General features: G+C 49.5%; 1 protein-coding gene across 2 annotated transcripts in view; it reads left to right on the top strand.

The window, feature by feature from the left end:
* Positions 1-17,195, top strand: part of CTNNBL1 (catenin beta like 1) — a 162,308-nt gene that overhangs the window by 138,561 nt on the left and 6,552 nt on the right. For both annotated transcript variants that reach the window (XM_047851349.1, XM_047851348.1), the window contains exons 14-15: positions 13,001-13,138; positions 13,388-13,460. In XM_047851349.1, coding sequence (XP_047707305.1) covers positions 13,001-13,138; positions 13,388-13,460 — 211 coding nt within the window. The remainder of the gene's footprint in view (positions 1-13,000; positions 13,139-13,387; positions 13,461-17,195) is intronic.

Genomic DNA, 17,195 nt, shown 5'->3' with positions numbered 1-17,195 from the left:
TTTTCACCTCTCCCGCATGCAGTCTTCTCTCTTAAGTCATGAGCAATTTGCTGCCTCACCCCACCCCATCTCCATTAAACTTGGATGTCCTACACCCGTTGGGAACTCAGCAAATATTTGTTGACTCGAATTGAATGCTTATTTCTCAGGCATTTGATGACATTGACCGTTAGATCAGTAATGAATAAATATCTCACACACTTTGCCAAGTCTGCAACAAAAGAGACCTTAGATAACAGGGTCAGGTACTGACCCCGATACTGGGGGTCAGGTATTGACAATTTTAGTGTCTCAGAGCCCCCTTCTTCACTGCAAACTTCAGACTTCCTTGGGCACAGTGCAAATGGCCGTGGTTTGCAATTAACCCAGATTCACTGGAGAGAATCCAATTGTTGGGCAAATACTTCTCAGACGCCTGCTCTGTGCGAAGCACTGGGCTAGCTGCCGGCAGGGGTGAGAGTCAGAGATGCCGGTGGAAGAAGGGGCCCCAGGGGCGGCGCTGCTGGCGAGGGCCGGAGGCCCCCGGGGAGCGGGGAGCAGTCGGTTGCGCCTAGGGGCACCCTCAGCCGTTCCACGCATGAGGCAAGACTTGAGCCGCACTTGAAAAGATGGGAGACGTGTCAGGCATATCCAACTAAAGAGGAACAGGAGCAGCGGAGGGGCAGCGGGAAGCCAGTGGGGGGTGAGTGGTAAGTTAAACCACAGGAGCCCAGGATGAGAAGGGGGAGCATGGGCTTTAGAGCCCGACTTCTTTCTTGTTTCTGACTGGACAAACAGCTTAAGTTCCCTGCCTTATTTTCTTCCTTGGTGCTGTTTTCTTGTCAAGGTGTGTGTCCCAACCTGTGTACTTAGGGGAATTACAAAAGGAGGGATCTGGCGAAAGCTGAAAGCTGATTCACAGGGTTTGGCACATAGCCGGTGGCCAGACAGTCTTCCGTTGTCTCTTTAAGGCCTGTTTGCATCCCCATCGCCCCTACGTGCACTCACATTTTCCGACTCTCCTAGCGCGGCGAGATTTTGCATGATCGGGGTGCTCCCCATTTTGTTAAGGTCCTCTCCTGCCACTGTGCACTCCTTCCTGCCCCACAGCCTTTGCATTTGCTTCTCCCCTCCGTCCTGGCTCTTCTCGCGTGGTGCTTCCCTCCACCTTCAGGTCGCAGCCTGAATGTTACCTCCTCAGACAGGTTTTCAGTGATCACCGTATGTAAGCAGCATCCCCATCCCCGGTGCCTCTTCGCAGCCTGTCATAAGTTATTTGTTTACTGTGTCTCTGGTGTTGTAGTCTCTCTCGTTCAGCATATTCTCAGGACTTACATAGTGACCGACATGCAGTAAACGAAGGACCGTTGCTCCTGAGATGCAATTAACATTTGTCCTTGGGTATGAAGGAAAATTGAGGGTCCTAGGTTTCTTCTACATTATTCCGTAACTCTCATTTTCTTTTTCTTGACTCTCATTCTTCACCCTAATTTTTCTTTGCTCTATAATTAGCCCCATCATCCTGGGTGGTTCAGTCAGTTGAGTGTCCGACTTTGGCTCAAGTTATGACCTCACGGTTCGTGAGTTCGAGCCTCATGTCAGGCTTTCTGGTGCCAGCCCAGAGCCCACTTGAGATGATCTGTCCCCCTCTCTCGCTGCCCCTCCCCTATTTGGATGCTCGCTTGCTTTCTCTCTCCCTCCCTCTCTCTCTCTCTCTGTCTCTCTCTCAAAAATACATAAACGGTTATAATCGGTCCCATCATCAAACTTATCTGAGGACATCCGTGTAGATTCTGTGGCCTACTGTGGCAGAGTTCAACAAGGTAAAATCCTCCTACTTAAGAGTCTACGGGACAACCTGGTAATTCCACACAAATTCAGTTCGAATCGCATTCCTGCAGTGATTTGTGACTGTCAAAGACTTCCACGTCGGGCACAGTGACACGCTGCTTCCATGTTTTGTTCTGCGACTGTTTGATTCCAGGGCCACAGTGTATCTGGACTTGCCCTCGGGGCTCCTGGTTACGAGATTTGACCTGAACTTTTAAAGGGCATGCAGTTCTTAGACTCTTCTGGTGAGCACAGTTCTCCATGATCTGTAAATATTCAGGATGCTTGTCTCAGCAGATTTCACCTGACTCCCCCAACAACACAAAGCCCAGAAAATACCGAGATCCCTGGTGTTGGAAAGTTGTCTTGACTTCTCGTTGGTTCCTTCTGGCTTCTGTTGGTTAAATGTACAGAGACGCCTGGCTCCTGACTGTCAGAAGTGAGACATAATTATATAGGTACTGGCAGGGATTTTAAAAGAGGGAGGAGAGCCTTGGAGAGAGGTTTCCCTTTTTTAGTTCCTGGGAAAATTATACTCAGCAGGTTTATTCAATAAAGTGTTCTCACCACATACTTTGCACTGTAATGACTTACAAATTGCATGCTAATTTTGCCACAGTTAAATCATTCTAGGCTTTATCCTGGAAAGAGAAAGATGGACTCCTTGTAATGAAACAGTATCCGCAGGACTTGATGTCTGAAACAGACTTGGGCTGTTTCTTTAGCATTTGAAACTCATTTAAGGTTTTGTACAGAAGTGGGTAGAGCACAGGAATGCATGCGTGGGGTACGTGGTCCTAGAGCACTGGGTAAGGATATAGACAGGATAAGTCGGAGACCGCCATTGATTCTTATGCTGACTGTGCTGCAAGCTTCCGGGACATCCTTAAAAAAGGAGAATCTTGCTAAGAGTTCCTCTCGGCTGTTGTTTAAACCAGTTCCCAAAACTTTGTCCATGAATGTTCGGTCCATGAATTTGCCAGAACACAGCCGACGGTAGAAGCCCGTGATGGTGGGGGAGGCTGTGTCCTGGTGCTTTTTCCTGTCCCTTAGACACCCACAGACTTAGCTATATGCCTGCTCATCCTCTGTGGCCCCCTGCCTGCCCCCTTCCCAATCAGTCCGCCTTTCTCCCTACCCCCGGAAAGGAAGTCAGAGGGGCTCAGTTCTGGTCCTGTGCCCCTGCCACTTGCCTCGCGGTGTGGGCTTGCGCACTCTGGCTTTTCTCATCTTCCCTGACCCCCGGTTTCAGTGGGTTTGTGGGCTCCCCCCTGCCATCCTCACAGGCTTGATGCGGGCCTGGTAAGATCAGAGCCATGCGCTGGTGACTCCCCAAGTGTCTGCAGACTCTCACAGCCACTCGCACAGGACATCACCTGTAGGCTTTGTGGCTCAGTGAGTCCAGAGCCCAGTCTGTGGCCCTAACCGTGTATCATCCTCCCCCCCGCCCCCCGCCGTGCCGGGGCCACTCACCGGTTTAACCAGGTCGAAACCTGGGCATCATCCTCTTCCTCCTTTCTCTCCTCCTCCTCCCACCGCGCATCCATCTGGTATAGTTTTACCTCCACCCTCTGTCCAGGCTCTTCGTGCTCCCCTGTCCTCACCACCGCTACTCACACTCGGACAGCCAGCATCTTTTCCTCCCGTGTTAGTGCCGCACCCTCCTCACCAACCAGTCTCCCTGCAGAGGTCCGTCCTCTCCGATTCATTCCCTGCACAGTAACCAGAGATTTTCCTAAAATTACAGCACATTACAGCACTCCTCCACCCAGACCCAGGACACACTGGCTCTGCATTACCTGCAGGCTGTGCTCTAAACTCCTCCCGGGCCCTGCCTGCCGCCCAGCTGCAGCCCTCCCTCGCCGCCCTTCCCCTTGGGATGTGCAAACGCCGTTCTGTACCGCTTGCGCCTGCGTAACCTTTGCTTCCTCCAGCCTTCTGCTGTTTGCCCAGAATTCCTCTCCATGCCATCTTCCTCACACCCCTTCCCTGCAACGGGCTTATTCCTCTGTATCCTTAAGAGCTTTGGCAGAAAAGCCAGTCCGTAAATGCAGGTTGAATGTGTCCTGTGTGCCAAGCATGCTGCTCAGAGTTGCTGAGCAGGTTCCTGCAGAAAGCCTCCCCTGCCCTCCTGGCCCCACCGGGGCCCCCAGGGCCCCCAGGGCCCTCCGGGCCCCCTGTGCACTCCAGCCTGCACCACACAGACCCACATCTGGCTTCTGCTTCAGTTTCCTCATCAGGAAAAGGAGGGGAATAATCATACGTATCTTGAAGGGTTGCAGGGAAGATGAAATAAACTAATACGTATAAATCACTTAGAATAGTTTCTGGCACGAGGAAGTACTCCGTAAGTGGTAGCTGTTATTGTAAGTGGTTTTTTTTGGCCTGTATACTCGTCACTGTCTCCCTCTAAAGTTAAGTCTTCACAAGCAGGGGCCCATCTTACTTTCTCAGCACCCCCAACAGGATTGTTCTTCTCTGGCCTTGTGTTCTTGTATCTGCTATCAGGGAAGCTCTCGGTTCTCTCAAGGCTGGCTTAAATGTTGTCAGAATTCAAATGAGCGATCATGAGTTTTGTTTTGCTTTTTCAGTACATTTAGAAATTTGAAGGCACACCAGTCATGGAGGCATCATGGTAACGTGGAAGGAACATGAATTCTGAGGTCATATGGCCCAAGGTTAAATCTCAGCTTAGCCACAAGTGAACTCTGTGTTTTGGGAAATGACTTGCCCTATGCATGTTTTAAGTTTCATGGCACTTTTACCAGAGGGTCATTTTGAAGATTAACGAGATTGTTTGTAGAAACCAGTCCTATGCTTATATGCTGGGCTGGCCTAACACGTAGTCTGTTTCTCCTGTGTGGGCAAAGCTCTGGCCTGAGATCCTTGGATTCTTGTCAGAGCTGGTGTCAGTTAGTTATGTGTTCTCAAAAAAAAAAAAAAAAAAAAAAAAAAAAATCCCTTCTATTAATTCTCCAGCCTCGGTTTCCCTGGCTAAAAATGACTGGCAATGTCTAGGTTCCTCCTCTAACAGCCTGCCCTTTTTTAGAAGCTCTTAGAAGGGGGTTTTATTTGCCGCTCTTTGTGCACAACCCCCCTCCCCCCACCACACATCTCCACTTACCTGTCTCTCCCATGGCTTAAACTCTCCCCCTTGCTTTTTAAGAAAAAAAGAAATGGGACTTTTCTAAATGGTGGGGCAGTTCTTGCCCACGACTACAGACAGTAACTGTGACCCGTCGGGGCTCTGAGTCACGTCCCCTCTTATTAAGGCAAGAGGGATTCTTATTGGCTTCGTAGCAGCTTCTTTTATGACTGTCTCCTTCCATCAGTGAGGGGCAGCTCGCTGCCTGTCAGGGGCAGATTAGAAATGGCATCCACATGCTCATTTGGAGGCTTGCGACTTGCCTGCTGAGAGAGAGAGAGGCGCGCGGAGGGTGGTGATTTGGTAGTGCTCCTGACGACAGATTACCATTTAAAGTGAGGATGTGGCTGGGGGAGGGGAGGGACAACGCGCAGGCCTGCAGAAACGACACCTTGACACCACACGTACCACCTCCTTGTGTATCTTTGGAGACGAATCTGTTTATTTTAGCAGCCCCCAAACAGGCTGATGCTGCTGCGAATTGCAATCTGTTCTACTTAATGCGCCATTCACTGAATTACCATCTAAGTTTTTATTCTAGCCCTCTCTCGTGGAATGAACCACACAAAACCTTTCAGAGTGTCTTTTTTTTCCCCCCAACTCCCCCAGACTGCATGTGGAATTTGCCGGCCAACTATAAATTCTTCCTGCCCCCCTGCCCCTGTCCTCTTTTTTAAAAAAATTTCTTCAATTTACAAGGAAAAGACAGGCCCAGGAAACCAGATCACCTTATATTTAATGCTGCTGGTTTGCATTAGTCCCTAGATAAGGCATCAAGAAAAAAAAAAAAAAAATCCTATCTATTTGTTCGTATGCTGATACTGGAAAAGGTCTATAAAACAAAGACTTTTTCCTTCTTTGAGCTATGAAAGTAATCACAGGCTTGGAGCCAAACTTCCGTGGGTTTTATCCTGTCTCCAACTCCTACTCAGCCATGAGCTTTGTGGCCTTAGGAGATCTATCACTTCCTTAAGCCTCTGTTTCCCGTCTGAAAGGTGGACATAGTCAAAGTTCCTGCCTCCTGGGGTGCTTGCTTGTGAGGAAAAGATAAGAAATCCATTGAGTGCTTAGCCCGGTGCCTCGCACACAGTGAGGCCTCTGGAAATATTGCTATTGTCGTTACCCGTTTGTTGCCTCCCGTCTCCATCACCAGAGGGATGAGACAAATAGAAAAAGGTCTTGGATGAGGAAATCACCTTCCACCAGAGTCTTTAACCGAAACTCAGTGACAGTCATTTGACATCTGTCTCCGTTTTTCCATCTGTGAAATCTGAAAATGCTATTTGAAATGTGCGTGCCCAACACAGGGCACAAACAGCAAGTGAGGTTAATGAAGATACCCTGCTTTCAAAGGTAAAAAGCGCTTACGTGGATGTTGAGTTGTCATTGCTTCACAAAGAAGACAGTCACCTTCTCTCTCCTCAGAGGTGAGAGTTGAATGAATGAATTTGTCAAAGACTTCCTTTAAATTTTAACTCTCCTGCCTCATTTCAGATACAGTTTAAAGTACCGATAGATTTGCACTCTGACAAATTTTTTTTGAGACAGAGACAGTGCGCACAGGGGAGGGACAGAGAAAGAGGGGGAGAGAGAGAGAGAGAGAGAGAGAGAAAGAGAATCCTAAACAGGCTCCACAATGTAGGTGGGGAACCCAACGCGGGACTTGAACTCATAGATCAAACCATGAATGACCTGGGCCAAAATCAAGAGTCGGATGCTTCACTGATTCAGCCACCCAGGTGCCCCTGAAAATTTTTAAAGTAAGATATGTTTACTGAAGGAAGTTAGTGGGTTTTGGGGATTTCTCTTTAATCCCTATTAGTCATATTGCCATTTGAAGAGCACTCGATTTGCGTGTCCAGATTGTTTTAGGATGGCCTATCTAATGGAACAGCAGATCCGGGGCTTGTCTCTTTGTTGCAAGGAAGTTTAATTTATTGTGAGAGGATCAGCTGATCGTCAGTGCCGACCATTGTGTCCGTCAAGGTGACAGTTCATGTCTCCTGCTTGAGGCGTTTCTGACCGTGGCTCTTCTGTCTGGGAGCACATTAGTCAGTAGCTTCAGTCTGTCCGTATATATACCCACATACAAGCAGAAATCCATCACCTCTGGTTGTGGAGGTGGCTCGCTGCTAGATTTGCCACACGTTATCTAAGCTAAAAGGAACCTTCTAGAGCACCAGATGAGGGCAGCCAGAAGAAGGCCCGCTGCCTCTCCCCGTCCAGCAGTCAGCACAGACATAGATAACTGATCTCAGTGCTCTTGCCCCACAAGCTCCAGTTGGCCTCACAGCCCTTTTCCATGTAGTACTTGAGAGCCATTGCAGTGAGCTAGAGGGGACGCTCTGAAGAAAACCTGTTTCCCTCCCTGATCCAGTGCAGGCTTCTTGTTTCCAGGCAAAGATACTGAGACACGAAAAGTTAGATGACTTGTGTAAGGACGCCGGTAAGGTAGTGTTAGTGGGATCCGATCTTTTTTGTATAGTGCTCTGTCCTGCTTTGGCCGAGGAACGTGTTTGTAGAATTTATACATCACAATTCAGAGAAGTCCCAGTGTCTAATTAAATGCTTCTTATAATGTCAGAGTGTCTCTTAAAAGGGAAAGAAGGCAAGAGAGCTTGGGTATCTTTTTTTAGAATGAGGTATTTGTGGCCTGTTGTACCCATGTACTAAGTTTAGCACCCATGTGCTAAGGTCTCGGAGCTGCAGGTTTAATCTCTGCAGGGGCCAGCTAGCTGCACCCTCTTCTTTATCTGCTTGGCTTTGAAGCATGTCTTACTGGTCATTTGGGCATAAGTCATTCCCTCCCTACTGCCAGGCAGTGAAGCAAGTGTGCTACTTGTGTGGCCACGAGTACATACCCATCAGAGTGTTCTAAATCAGACTCCTTCAGTTCTTCCAGAACCTTCTGTGAGGGAAATAACAGGGTGGAGAGAAGCTCGTGATGATGGCTTTTTTCATTCCTCGAATGTTTATATTACTTTCACATTACTTCGGAGACTGAATCCTAGCCAAACGGTCACGAGCTGTGTCACACGGGCAGCCGTTTTAGAGTCTCAGACACCCTGAGAGTCGTTCAGAGGTTAGTTCTACGTCCTTATCTCCGCATCAGTTTTTTTATCTTGTGTTTTGGAATCCCAGAAAAGGAGCCAGAAATTCAGTCATCCGTTGATAATTAAGGTGATCTATGATCCTACTTCTGAAGACAGACCAAAACTTAAGAAGATGTTCCTAAAAGAACTGTAGCCACACTTTCTTAGTTTCCATCAGAATGATACATAATCATCCTCCTCCCTTTATTTCCCTTTAAACACAGAGTACACATTTGTGTTCAACTTCCCTGAATCCATTCAGCAGTAAATATTCCTGCCACAGAGTTGTAACGGGCTAGATAAGGTGCTATCCTGACAGCAGTCACCTTCTCTGCTGGCTGGTTTCTATGATGCTTCTAAAACTGTCAGGGCAGAGACTTCGTCTTAGAAGCCAATCTCTGTTTCATCTTTGTGCATGTTCAACGCAGCGATGGCGATGCCTTTCTTGGAGATGAGCTAAAGTCGTATCTCAGATCTACATTTGAAATTTTCACTTTCAAATCATCTGGCCGTATATCTAAAAGTAGAATGTTGAATTGAACGTTGTCAGAGTCTTGAAGTTCTAAGGAAAGAGGAAAAAATGGGGTTTGGCATTGCTCTCTTGGGTCCGTCCTTTCTGGATGACAGTATTTAGAGACACGGGAAGGTACAGTATGTACCTGCCTTAACCGGTTAAAAGAAGATCAGATTGTGGGGAAGAGTATGAAAAAGGAGAAAGCGCTAGGGCTCTTCAGACCTAAATGAAGAAACCTCATTTTGCTGAGTTCCATTCTTGAGCCTTTCTACCACTCTTACCTAGCATCTTCCTTTGTTCTCTCTGACAACTCAGAAATCTGTACCCACACAAACATGGTCGTATGAAAAGAACACCTACTTGGGTCTGAATCCCGGTTCTGCCCCCCACTAGCCTTGGGGAGGCTGCTCTGCCAAGTCCATTTCCTCATCTAAAATGAGGGTAGTGAGCCCTGCCTTCCGACATTTGTGAGAAGCAAAGGAATTTAAAAGCACTTAGACCTCTGTCTGACGCATAACAAGCCCTCGGTAAGCACTCGCTGCTCGCCCTAGGTGGATAGATGGTGGCTGCAGTGGTTTTTATTCAGACTGCCTCACACGATGCCTCATGTATAGCAATCAATCAAAAACAATACCATCAATACCAATCAAAAACCATCTGCTGATAGCTAGGATCTAATAAGCAAAAAAACACACTCCCTTACTCCTTTCTAACCTTTCTTTTAGTGATATGGATACTCCACTGTTGCCCTGCCTCATGCTCGGCAGGTTGACTTTTCTAGGCCTCGATCCATGCTATTATTACTCAACCTGCTTAGAATATCCTTTCCAGCGTGTCAGGCACCTTCAGAATCCACCTCAAGTGGACATCTCCTTCGAAGTCTTTTGACCCCCCAGACGTGGCGTGTCCTTCTCCTGGGTTCCCAAGGCACTTGGTACAATTTGAGAGGCCCATGATAATAGTCGTTACTGCATTTTTAAAAATTAATAATTTGTTCATATTTGTCAACATCATGAAGCCGTAATCTCCTTGATTATGTAGACCGTTTTATTTATCTTTGCCACCCACCCCCAGCACGATACCTGGCCCATGAGTTGGTGTTCAGGAAATCCTGATCAGGTAGATGAATGAAATGTGTTCCACTCCCAGTTCCCATGTTTGCAAACCTCTAGAAGTTTCGTCACCTCTTCTCTCCTCTCCTCCCCTCCATCTGATCTCCTCCTCACATAGGCCGCTGATACTCTGGCTTCCCAGCCGTGTGTTCTGCTTGCCTCTCGGGGCTCTAAGCCAGCGTGTCCATCATACAGGTGTTGCACAGTCTCGTTACATTTTCCTGCACAGTGTGGCCTCCAGCCCATTGTGTCCCACCTCTCTGGCCAGCATTCAGGCCTCCCACCAGCTGGCCCTCCAAGGTCCCGGCCCTCACCACTTCCTGATGTCTCCCTATGTCCCTATCCACGAGAATCTTAGCACACACAGCTCATTAAACAGCACTGAACTTTTACCTGCATTTCTTTCGATCCTGTCTGACAGATGCTTTCTAAGAGCCTTCTGTGCCCAAAGTGCCATGCAAGGTGCTTTCTAGGATACAAAGAAGAGTTGTACCTCTTGCTTTCAAGGCGCCTACACAGGAAAGAGGCACCCATCTGAAAAACTGTTCAAGGCAGGTCACGGGAGGTGCCATAAAAGAGGTATAAATCCAAGTCTTAGGGGTTTGACGGACTGAAAAATGCTAGTATCTAGTTGGAAAACTTTTCAAGCTGGAAAAAGTTTTCAAAGATGCCAAGAAAACTTTTGAAAGGAAAACCACGTCTTAGACTTTGAATATATTATGATAGTGTTTGAGCGGTGGGGAACGTACCAACATTACAAGCAGAGATGAAGAAGCCAGAAAGTGGAGGGCAGGCCAGTCTGTGCTATGCATGCAGAGGAGAGTGGGGGGGCTGGCGAGCAGAGAGCATGAACAGCGTAAGGCCTCAGATCCCCGGAAGGCCGTCATCCTTAGGCCTTCATTCTGCTGTCCCTCTCGTGAACCTTGAAACCTTACCCAGAAGTCACTTCTCCCCAGACTCCCTCCCATCTTAACCAACCCTGATAGGCACCTGCCACTTGTAATTGTTTGTAACTTGAGCGTGCAACATACGCCTTTACTTTCTGGTCATTTCCTGTGCCTCTGTGACCTCCCCAGACAGCCTACTTGTCCGTGACCAAGAAGACCAGGGCCTCCCCTTTACCTCCGTTTTTACTCTTCTTCCGCCTAATGCTTAGAATGGCATCCTTGCCACTGGGCGCTTAGCTGGGCTGGGATCTGACCGCTTGGCATTATGTTAATCATTTCTACCTCAGAGGTGATTCAGACAGGATTCCTGTCCCCAGGGAGTCCATATTCTAGTAACCGGTAATTATGTAATTATGAGCAACCTACTTAACCTCTGTGTGCCTTGGATTCTAATTTGTACAATGGGATTAATAATCCCTTCCCTGCTCTCTTTAAATTTGGTAGTAAGGACCATATATATAATAACACTTTAAACTCTACAGCATTACAGAAATGTAAAGTATTAGCAGCAAATGCTTTTTGCATGAGTGGAAGTCAGGAGTAATTTTGCTTCCTGTGCCCCCAGCTGCTGAACACTTAGGCGTTCTGGAGCAGGAAGTTATGATTATGAGTCAATGAGAAACTAAAGAGACCCTTCTATTTTTAAACTCCTTGGACATCAGTCCAGTGCTCCATGACTACCTCGTGAACATTAACACTGTTACCAGATTACCGAGGAATTTGCTACTAAATGAAGCTAGGAATTAGTGGTGGTGATTTGCCAGATAGCATAGCCCTCCTTTGCCTCAGACAGAGGCCTTTAGGAGCGAGATGAAAAGTAGCCTTGTGTTGCTACAGGCCGGCCCCTTGGGCAAATAAAGGAGTGCATTATCTGCGTCTAAATAGTCTCTGAAGGATCTTGTTGGAGATTGATAACCAAGTGGTAAGTCCTTCAAGTTTGGGAGAGTGGAAAGCGGGGTCCCAAGGGCTTCTGTCAGTGACAGGAGCCTGAGTTGTCAGAGGGAACTATGGCCATAAAACTACTGACGGAATTAAGAAATGGATTGTTGTCATCAAAAGCATGTATCAAGCACCTGTCTTCTCAAGCCAGTCCGCCAGTCGCGCAGAATGAGTCCCTCACCCAGTTCTTACTCCTGAGAGCCGACAGCCCAAAACAGAGATGTCTTTTCCCTTTCATTCACCGCGTGGATGTTTACTGAGCGGGGACGTGAAGACAGAATTCAGTCCCTGCTTTCCCAGAGTTCATGGTCCACCCTCATGAGACGGAGGGAGCTGCAGGTGGGAGTTATGAACAGAGGGAGGTGATGGTGCAAATGAGCGTGAGCGTGATGTGTGAGAAGAGGTCGTGTCAGGGAGAGGCGTGTTGAGGTGCTCTCGGGAACTCGGAGAGGAGCAGTGGCTAGCCTCGAATAATCAGGAAAGGCTTTGTGGTAGAGGGCGCGTAAGACAGTGCTGGCTTCAGAGATAGCCAGGAATCCCAGGGAAGGAAGACGGCAAAGGCCCTGAGGTGGGGAGAGGAACTCTGTGGGCAGAGGTGTTAATAATCCACCAGTTGGGGAGCTTGGGGGCGGTGGTGATGAAAATGTCCCGCAGCAATTGCGATGGTTGCACAGCTCTGAATATACTGAAAGCCAGCAGATTGTACACTTTAAATGGGCAGATTGTATGGGTTGTGCGTTGTATCTCAATAAAGCTGTTCAAAAAAGAGAAAAAAAATATCCACTGGAGAGGAATAGATTTGGGGACCGCGAATCTGCTAGGTCTGGGGTTGCCGCGGGTGAGGAAAGAGACTCCTGTCACTCGTTGGGACTTGGCCTGGGGGAGTGCCCACTCGTGAGCGGAGCGGAAGGGGCGGCAGCGTTTGGCTACTGGCGCGGCGTGAGGGACGTGCACGTGAGGGGGGTGCCTGTGACATCAGTGTCACCAGGGTAGCAAGACGGAGTTGTGGAGAAAGGGCCTCTCCTCCCGAGTTTCACCTGACTGGGAAGGGAAAGAGAGTTCTGTACATCTTCTGGGGGTGATTTGCGGAGGCCGGAACCACAAAGGAAAGAATGAGTGGAAGCAGATACACAGCTGAGATTTGTGTCCCCGTCAGCTTGTTTGTTTGTTTGTTTTTAAGGCTGAATATGTGGATGAGATCATTTTGGCCTTGACTCACTGCACAGGAAATACTGGGCTTTAACCTGACCCCCTGGGCCTCCAGTCCATTAAAAATGAAGACATAAGAAGGGTACTTTAGGATATAGTGGGGGAGGAGGAGGAGACACGTCCGAGGCAGAATGGTCTTCTGTTGTTGCCGTTGCTCTTTTGTATGTTACAAGCCTGCCGTCTCTCCCTGTTCACCGTCCGGCTTTTATTCCCAAACGCTCATTCATTTCCAGGACATGGTCCGGCGTGGGGAGATCATAGACAACGACACGGAGGACGAGTTCTACCTCCGGCGCTTGGACGCGGGGCTCTTTGTCCTTCAGCACATCTGCTACATCATGGCGGAGATCTGCAACGCCAGTGTGCCCCAGGTAGGAGGGCCTGCTGTGCCCGGGCCTGGCTGAGCCTGCCTCCCTCCTGGCCCCCTCCCGGGGCAGAGACTCCAAGAAAGAAGCCGATTCACTCTCCTTGGCTCCCTGTACTCCCGGGGGCGGGGCGGGGGGGGGCCCTCTTCTTCAGGGGTGGGCGTGAGGTGCTTACTGGCTACACGATGTATGCCGGCGTCTGCAGGGACAAACGGTGCTTTTCCTTTCTCTCCCCTCTCTTCCCCTTCCTCATAGATTCGCCAGAGGGTTCACCAGATCCTGAACATGCGAGGGAGCTCCATCAAGATCGTCAGGCACATCATCAAGGGTGAGTTGGGTGCTGCTTGTGTCTGGGGCTCTGGGAGAACTAGGTGATGCTTACTTCTTGAGTCTCTGTCGTTACCCCTGGATTTTGGTGCACAGCATTGTCGGCACTGCAGGCTTAGGTGTGCCGTCGTGTTCCCCGTGTGTCCAGGTCGTCTTTGTCAGGATACCGAAGACTAGCCTGCGCGTTCTGTGCCTCTGACCCTTCACTTCCAGGATTTAAAAGACGCTTCACAAATCAGAGACAGCAGTGCTTAGAAACATTTGTTAAAAATTAAAAAGAAATAAGACAAAACACGAAACAAAAACTCCCACTTCCAAACTGCGTGCCGTGGAAGGAAATTGCTTTCTTGGGAGAAAGAAAACAAGGAAGTAACAGGAAATACCCGGAATTAGGCAAGACAGAAGGATGTGAGGCTTAGGTACTGTGGGGGAGCAGAAAGAGCATAGCTGCCTGCCAGCCTTGGCTCTGCCTTCCCCAGCTGTGCGAATGTGACTTAGAAGAAATTTTGCAAAGGCTCAGGAGATATGACGTGACCGCGTCCCGTCTAGCGCTCGGCTCTCAGATAGTGCTCTTGTTAGGTGAGCGTCCCTCCTTCCCTCACCTACCCCAGGGAGTCAGTGCCTCCGATGCTCTTCCATCTTTGGGACCTCGCTCATCCAGAGTGGCTCCCCAGGCCTCCTTTGGTGGGCAGGTTCCCAATTACAAGGGTACCCGAACTGGACTCGGGGGCAGCCGCGCCCGCCGGCCGCTTAGCCCCAACTGACACACATGGCAGTAGAGGCCCGTATCGGGCTTCGAGGAACTGATAACGACAGAGTTCAGGGAGAGCCCGGATGGGCTGGTAGCTGCGGGCAGATTTTTACTTTCCCTCTCCGGCCCTCGTTCTGCCCATTTCCAAGGTGAGGGATTAGGCTAGATTTACTCAAGGGTGTTGCCTGTGGTGGCCTATAACTCCCATTACAGGTGGGAGATGAAAGGTGAGGATGAGTGGTACATGTAATAAAGTGAAGAGAAGTTAGGAGCCATGGTCTCTGGGATCCGGCTCCCGGAACTGAATCCTGGCTCTCTTCCTTACTGTGTTACCTCAGGTGAGATACCCAGTTGCTCTGTGACCTCATAGGATGGGTGAGAAGATTAAAAAAGATGATAGACTGAAAATGTCTGACCCTCAGTAAGTCCTCTGTAAATGTCAGCTGTTATGAGTATTATGAAATACGGTGATGATAATTGTCATCGTCATTATTATAAGTGAGGCCTGGCTCAAGTCCGACGGAAGTCTTGTGAAAGTGGCATCGAGCTGGGTCTTGGAGGCTGAGACGAGGACGACTCAGATGTGGGAGCTGGAAACCCCATGTTTAGCCCAGCCGCCCCATGGGGCCATCGTGTCTACTTTGCAGGTGGAGAATTTGAGGTATTGGAATCTATTGTTTTCTCTCCCAGAGAAAGAGGAAAAGCCGTTCGTGAACCGAGCCCAGCATCCTGCCTTCCACAGTGGCATCCCGGGTGCTCCTGCTCAGTGTCTCGTTCGCATGAATTACTGCTCAGCATGTCCCACCGCCTCCTCCCTAAGGTGTAGCTGTGGTGATTTGCAGCTCCAGCTTTTAAATGGCATTTACTTTTAACGCCCACTTGTTCAATTAGAACTTTTTATTGCTCTCCGCTCTCTTCTCTTACACTTAGGCTCCTCCCTGCACCTCCATCCCTGTAATCAAAACAGGGACCTTCTGAGGAAGAAAAGGTGTTTTTAACGGGTACTGACACGTAGTAGGTGGGTGTTTTTCTTTGTGAAACCCTAACACGTATACCTGAGGTTATCCGGAGTGGCCAGCCTCGCGAGCCAGCCTCTGCCTCCCTGGGATCCAAGTCCAGCCCCCGATGCCTCGTGTACGCACAGGGTGCCGAGTGGAGTTTCGCTGATTGAGCGGCCTGCACAGATGCCACTTTCACTTCCGCCACCCTTGGTCCTCTCCTCTGTTGCTTTCTTCCGCCACAGCCCCAGGCCAGCCCTCGGTCCTCCCTCCGTGGCCCAGCCCTGCTGGGGGGGGGGGGGGGGCGCAAATTGGGCTGCCTCCCCACGCCATCTTGAATCCGAGCCGTCCTCTCCATCTGTTCCTTCCCATCAGAGCACCCAGTTTATTTCCTCCCTAGCCCTTATCACAGTCTGTAATTGTTTTTATTTATGTCTTTGTTTACTCGCTTCGTGTGTCTCATATGTTAAAATGGAAGCTCTGTGACGTAGAGACATTGTCTGGCCCGTAGAGACACTGTCTGGCCCGTTCACCGGGTCTCCGCAGCACCCAGAGCAATGTGGGGCACGCTATGGGAACCCAGTGAATATTTTACATACAGTCGAATTCAGCCCTACCCTGGGGCACATTTCATTTGGCTAATGTTTGCCGACACTTTCCTCAAGGCTAAGCACGGTGCTAGATACTCTGCTGCCATGTCACAGAGCACCTGCCCTCATGGAGTTTATAGTCTTTGAGGGAACGTAGACGCATAGGTGACCAGCCATAATTCAAGCCGAATGAAACACACGCTCCAACAGCTACTCGGCTGGCACTGCTGGGTGCCGGGCTCTGTGTTCAGGACTAGAGGTGCAAAGAATAAGCAAGGGCTGCGTCTTTGAGGCGTTCACAGTCTGGTGGGGAGAGCTACTGGAACCTAATTATAACGTGATAAGTGCTAGTTGAAGTTGCGAACGGTGTGCTAATGGGGTGGTAAGGAGCAGTACTAGAGTCCCAGGCCTTACTGTGGAATCCCACAGGAGGGACAGGCTCCTCCCCAGGACTGGGACCATGTCCTAGAGGGAAAGGCACATCCCAGGCAGAGAAAGCAGAGGCCCAGGGGGAAGACAGGACATCGGTGGCTTGTGTAAGGAATAGAGAGGGGATACTTAGGGCGCCCCTGCCCAGGTCAAAGAGGCTCTCACAGGACACTGACCACTTGAGAAAACCAAATCCCTGTTCTCTCCAGATGGAAGGTTAAGAGTAAAGGATTCTTGAGCCCAGTTCCACCTGCGTGCCCCCGCCCTGGCTCGCTCCCCCTTCGGGGAGCCCTCCGGCCTGTGGTGTTGGGTGTTAGACCTGAGCCCTGTGGCCTGCCTCCCCGTAGAGCACCCAGGGTAGTGTTGAGGTCGGAAAGGGGTCAGGCTACCACGGAGAGTGGCGGCTAGGCTCTTCTCAGGCCCTCCCTCAAAGGCCTTCACTCCCTCCCCCTTCTTCCTCCACCCTTCATTCCATCAAAAAGCATGAAAAAAACAAAGCCTCATAGAGAAAACCAGCTCATCAGTCTGTCCTCTTTGATTTTAATTTTGTTTTTCAGTTTGGGTTGCTTCCTTTTTTTTAACATACTAATTAGATGCAAGCTTTTTCTTTGATTTTATGGCCTACATATTTCCTAAGTTTTGCTGGCAGGATGACAGCTGATGTATCCCTTGAGGTCTCAGGAAAACGCTGATGAGGCAAGCCCAGCAGGGGACTTTTCCCCTTGTATCTCAGTCCCTTTCTCATGATTTTCCTCCCTCCTTTTCTATTGGGGGTGCCAAGAGAGCCGGGAATAATTGATGGCTCATTAAAGTCCCTCTTTCTGCAGACTGCTTACTCGGCGCTCCCAAAGTCCAGCCTTGCCTGGAGCTGGCAGCGGTTCCGGGCCCAAGGACTGTGGTGCCCACATAGGAGATGATGGTCTCCTTTCTGAAGAAGGGCAGGCCACACCATGTACTCTGCCTGGGCG

This window comes from Prionailurus viverrinus, chromosome A3 (assembly GCF_022837055.1).
Source record: "Prionailurus viverrinus isolate Anna chromosome A3, UM_Priviv_1.0, whole genome shotgun sequence".
Classification (NCBI taxonomy): Eukaryota; Metazoa; Chordata; class Mammalia; order Carnivora; family Felidae; genus Prionailurus; species Prionailurus viverrinus.
The sequence above is the reverse complement of the archived record's forward strand: the minus strand, read 5'-3'. Positions and strand labels throughout refer to the sequence as shown.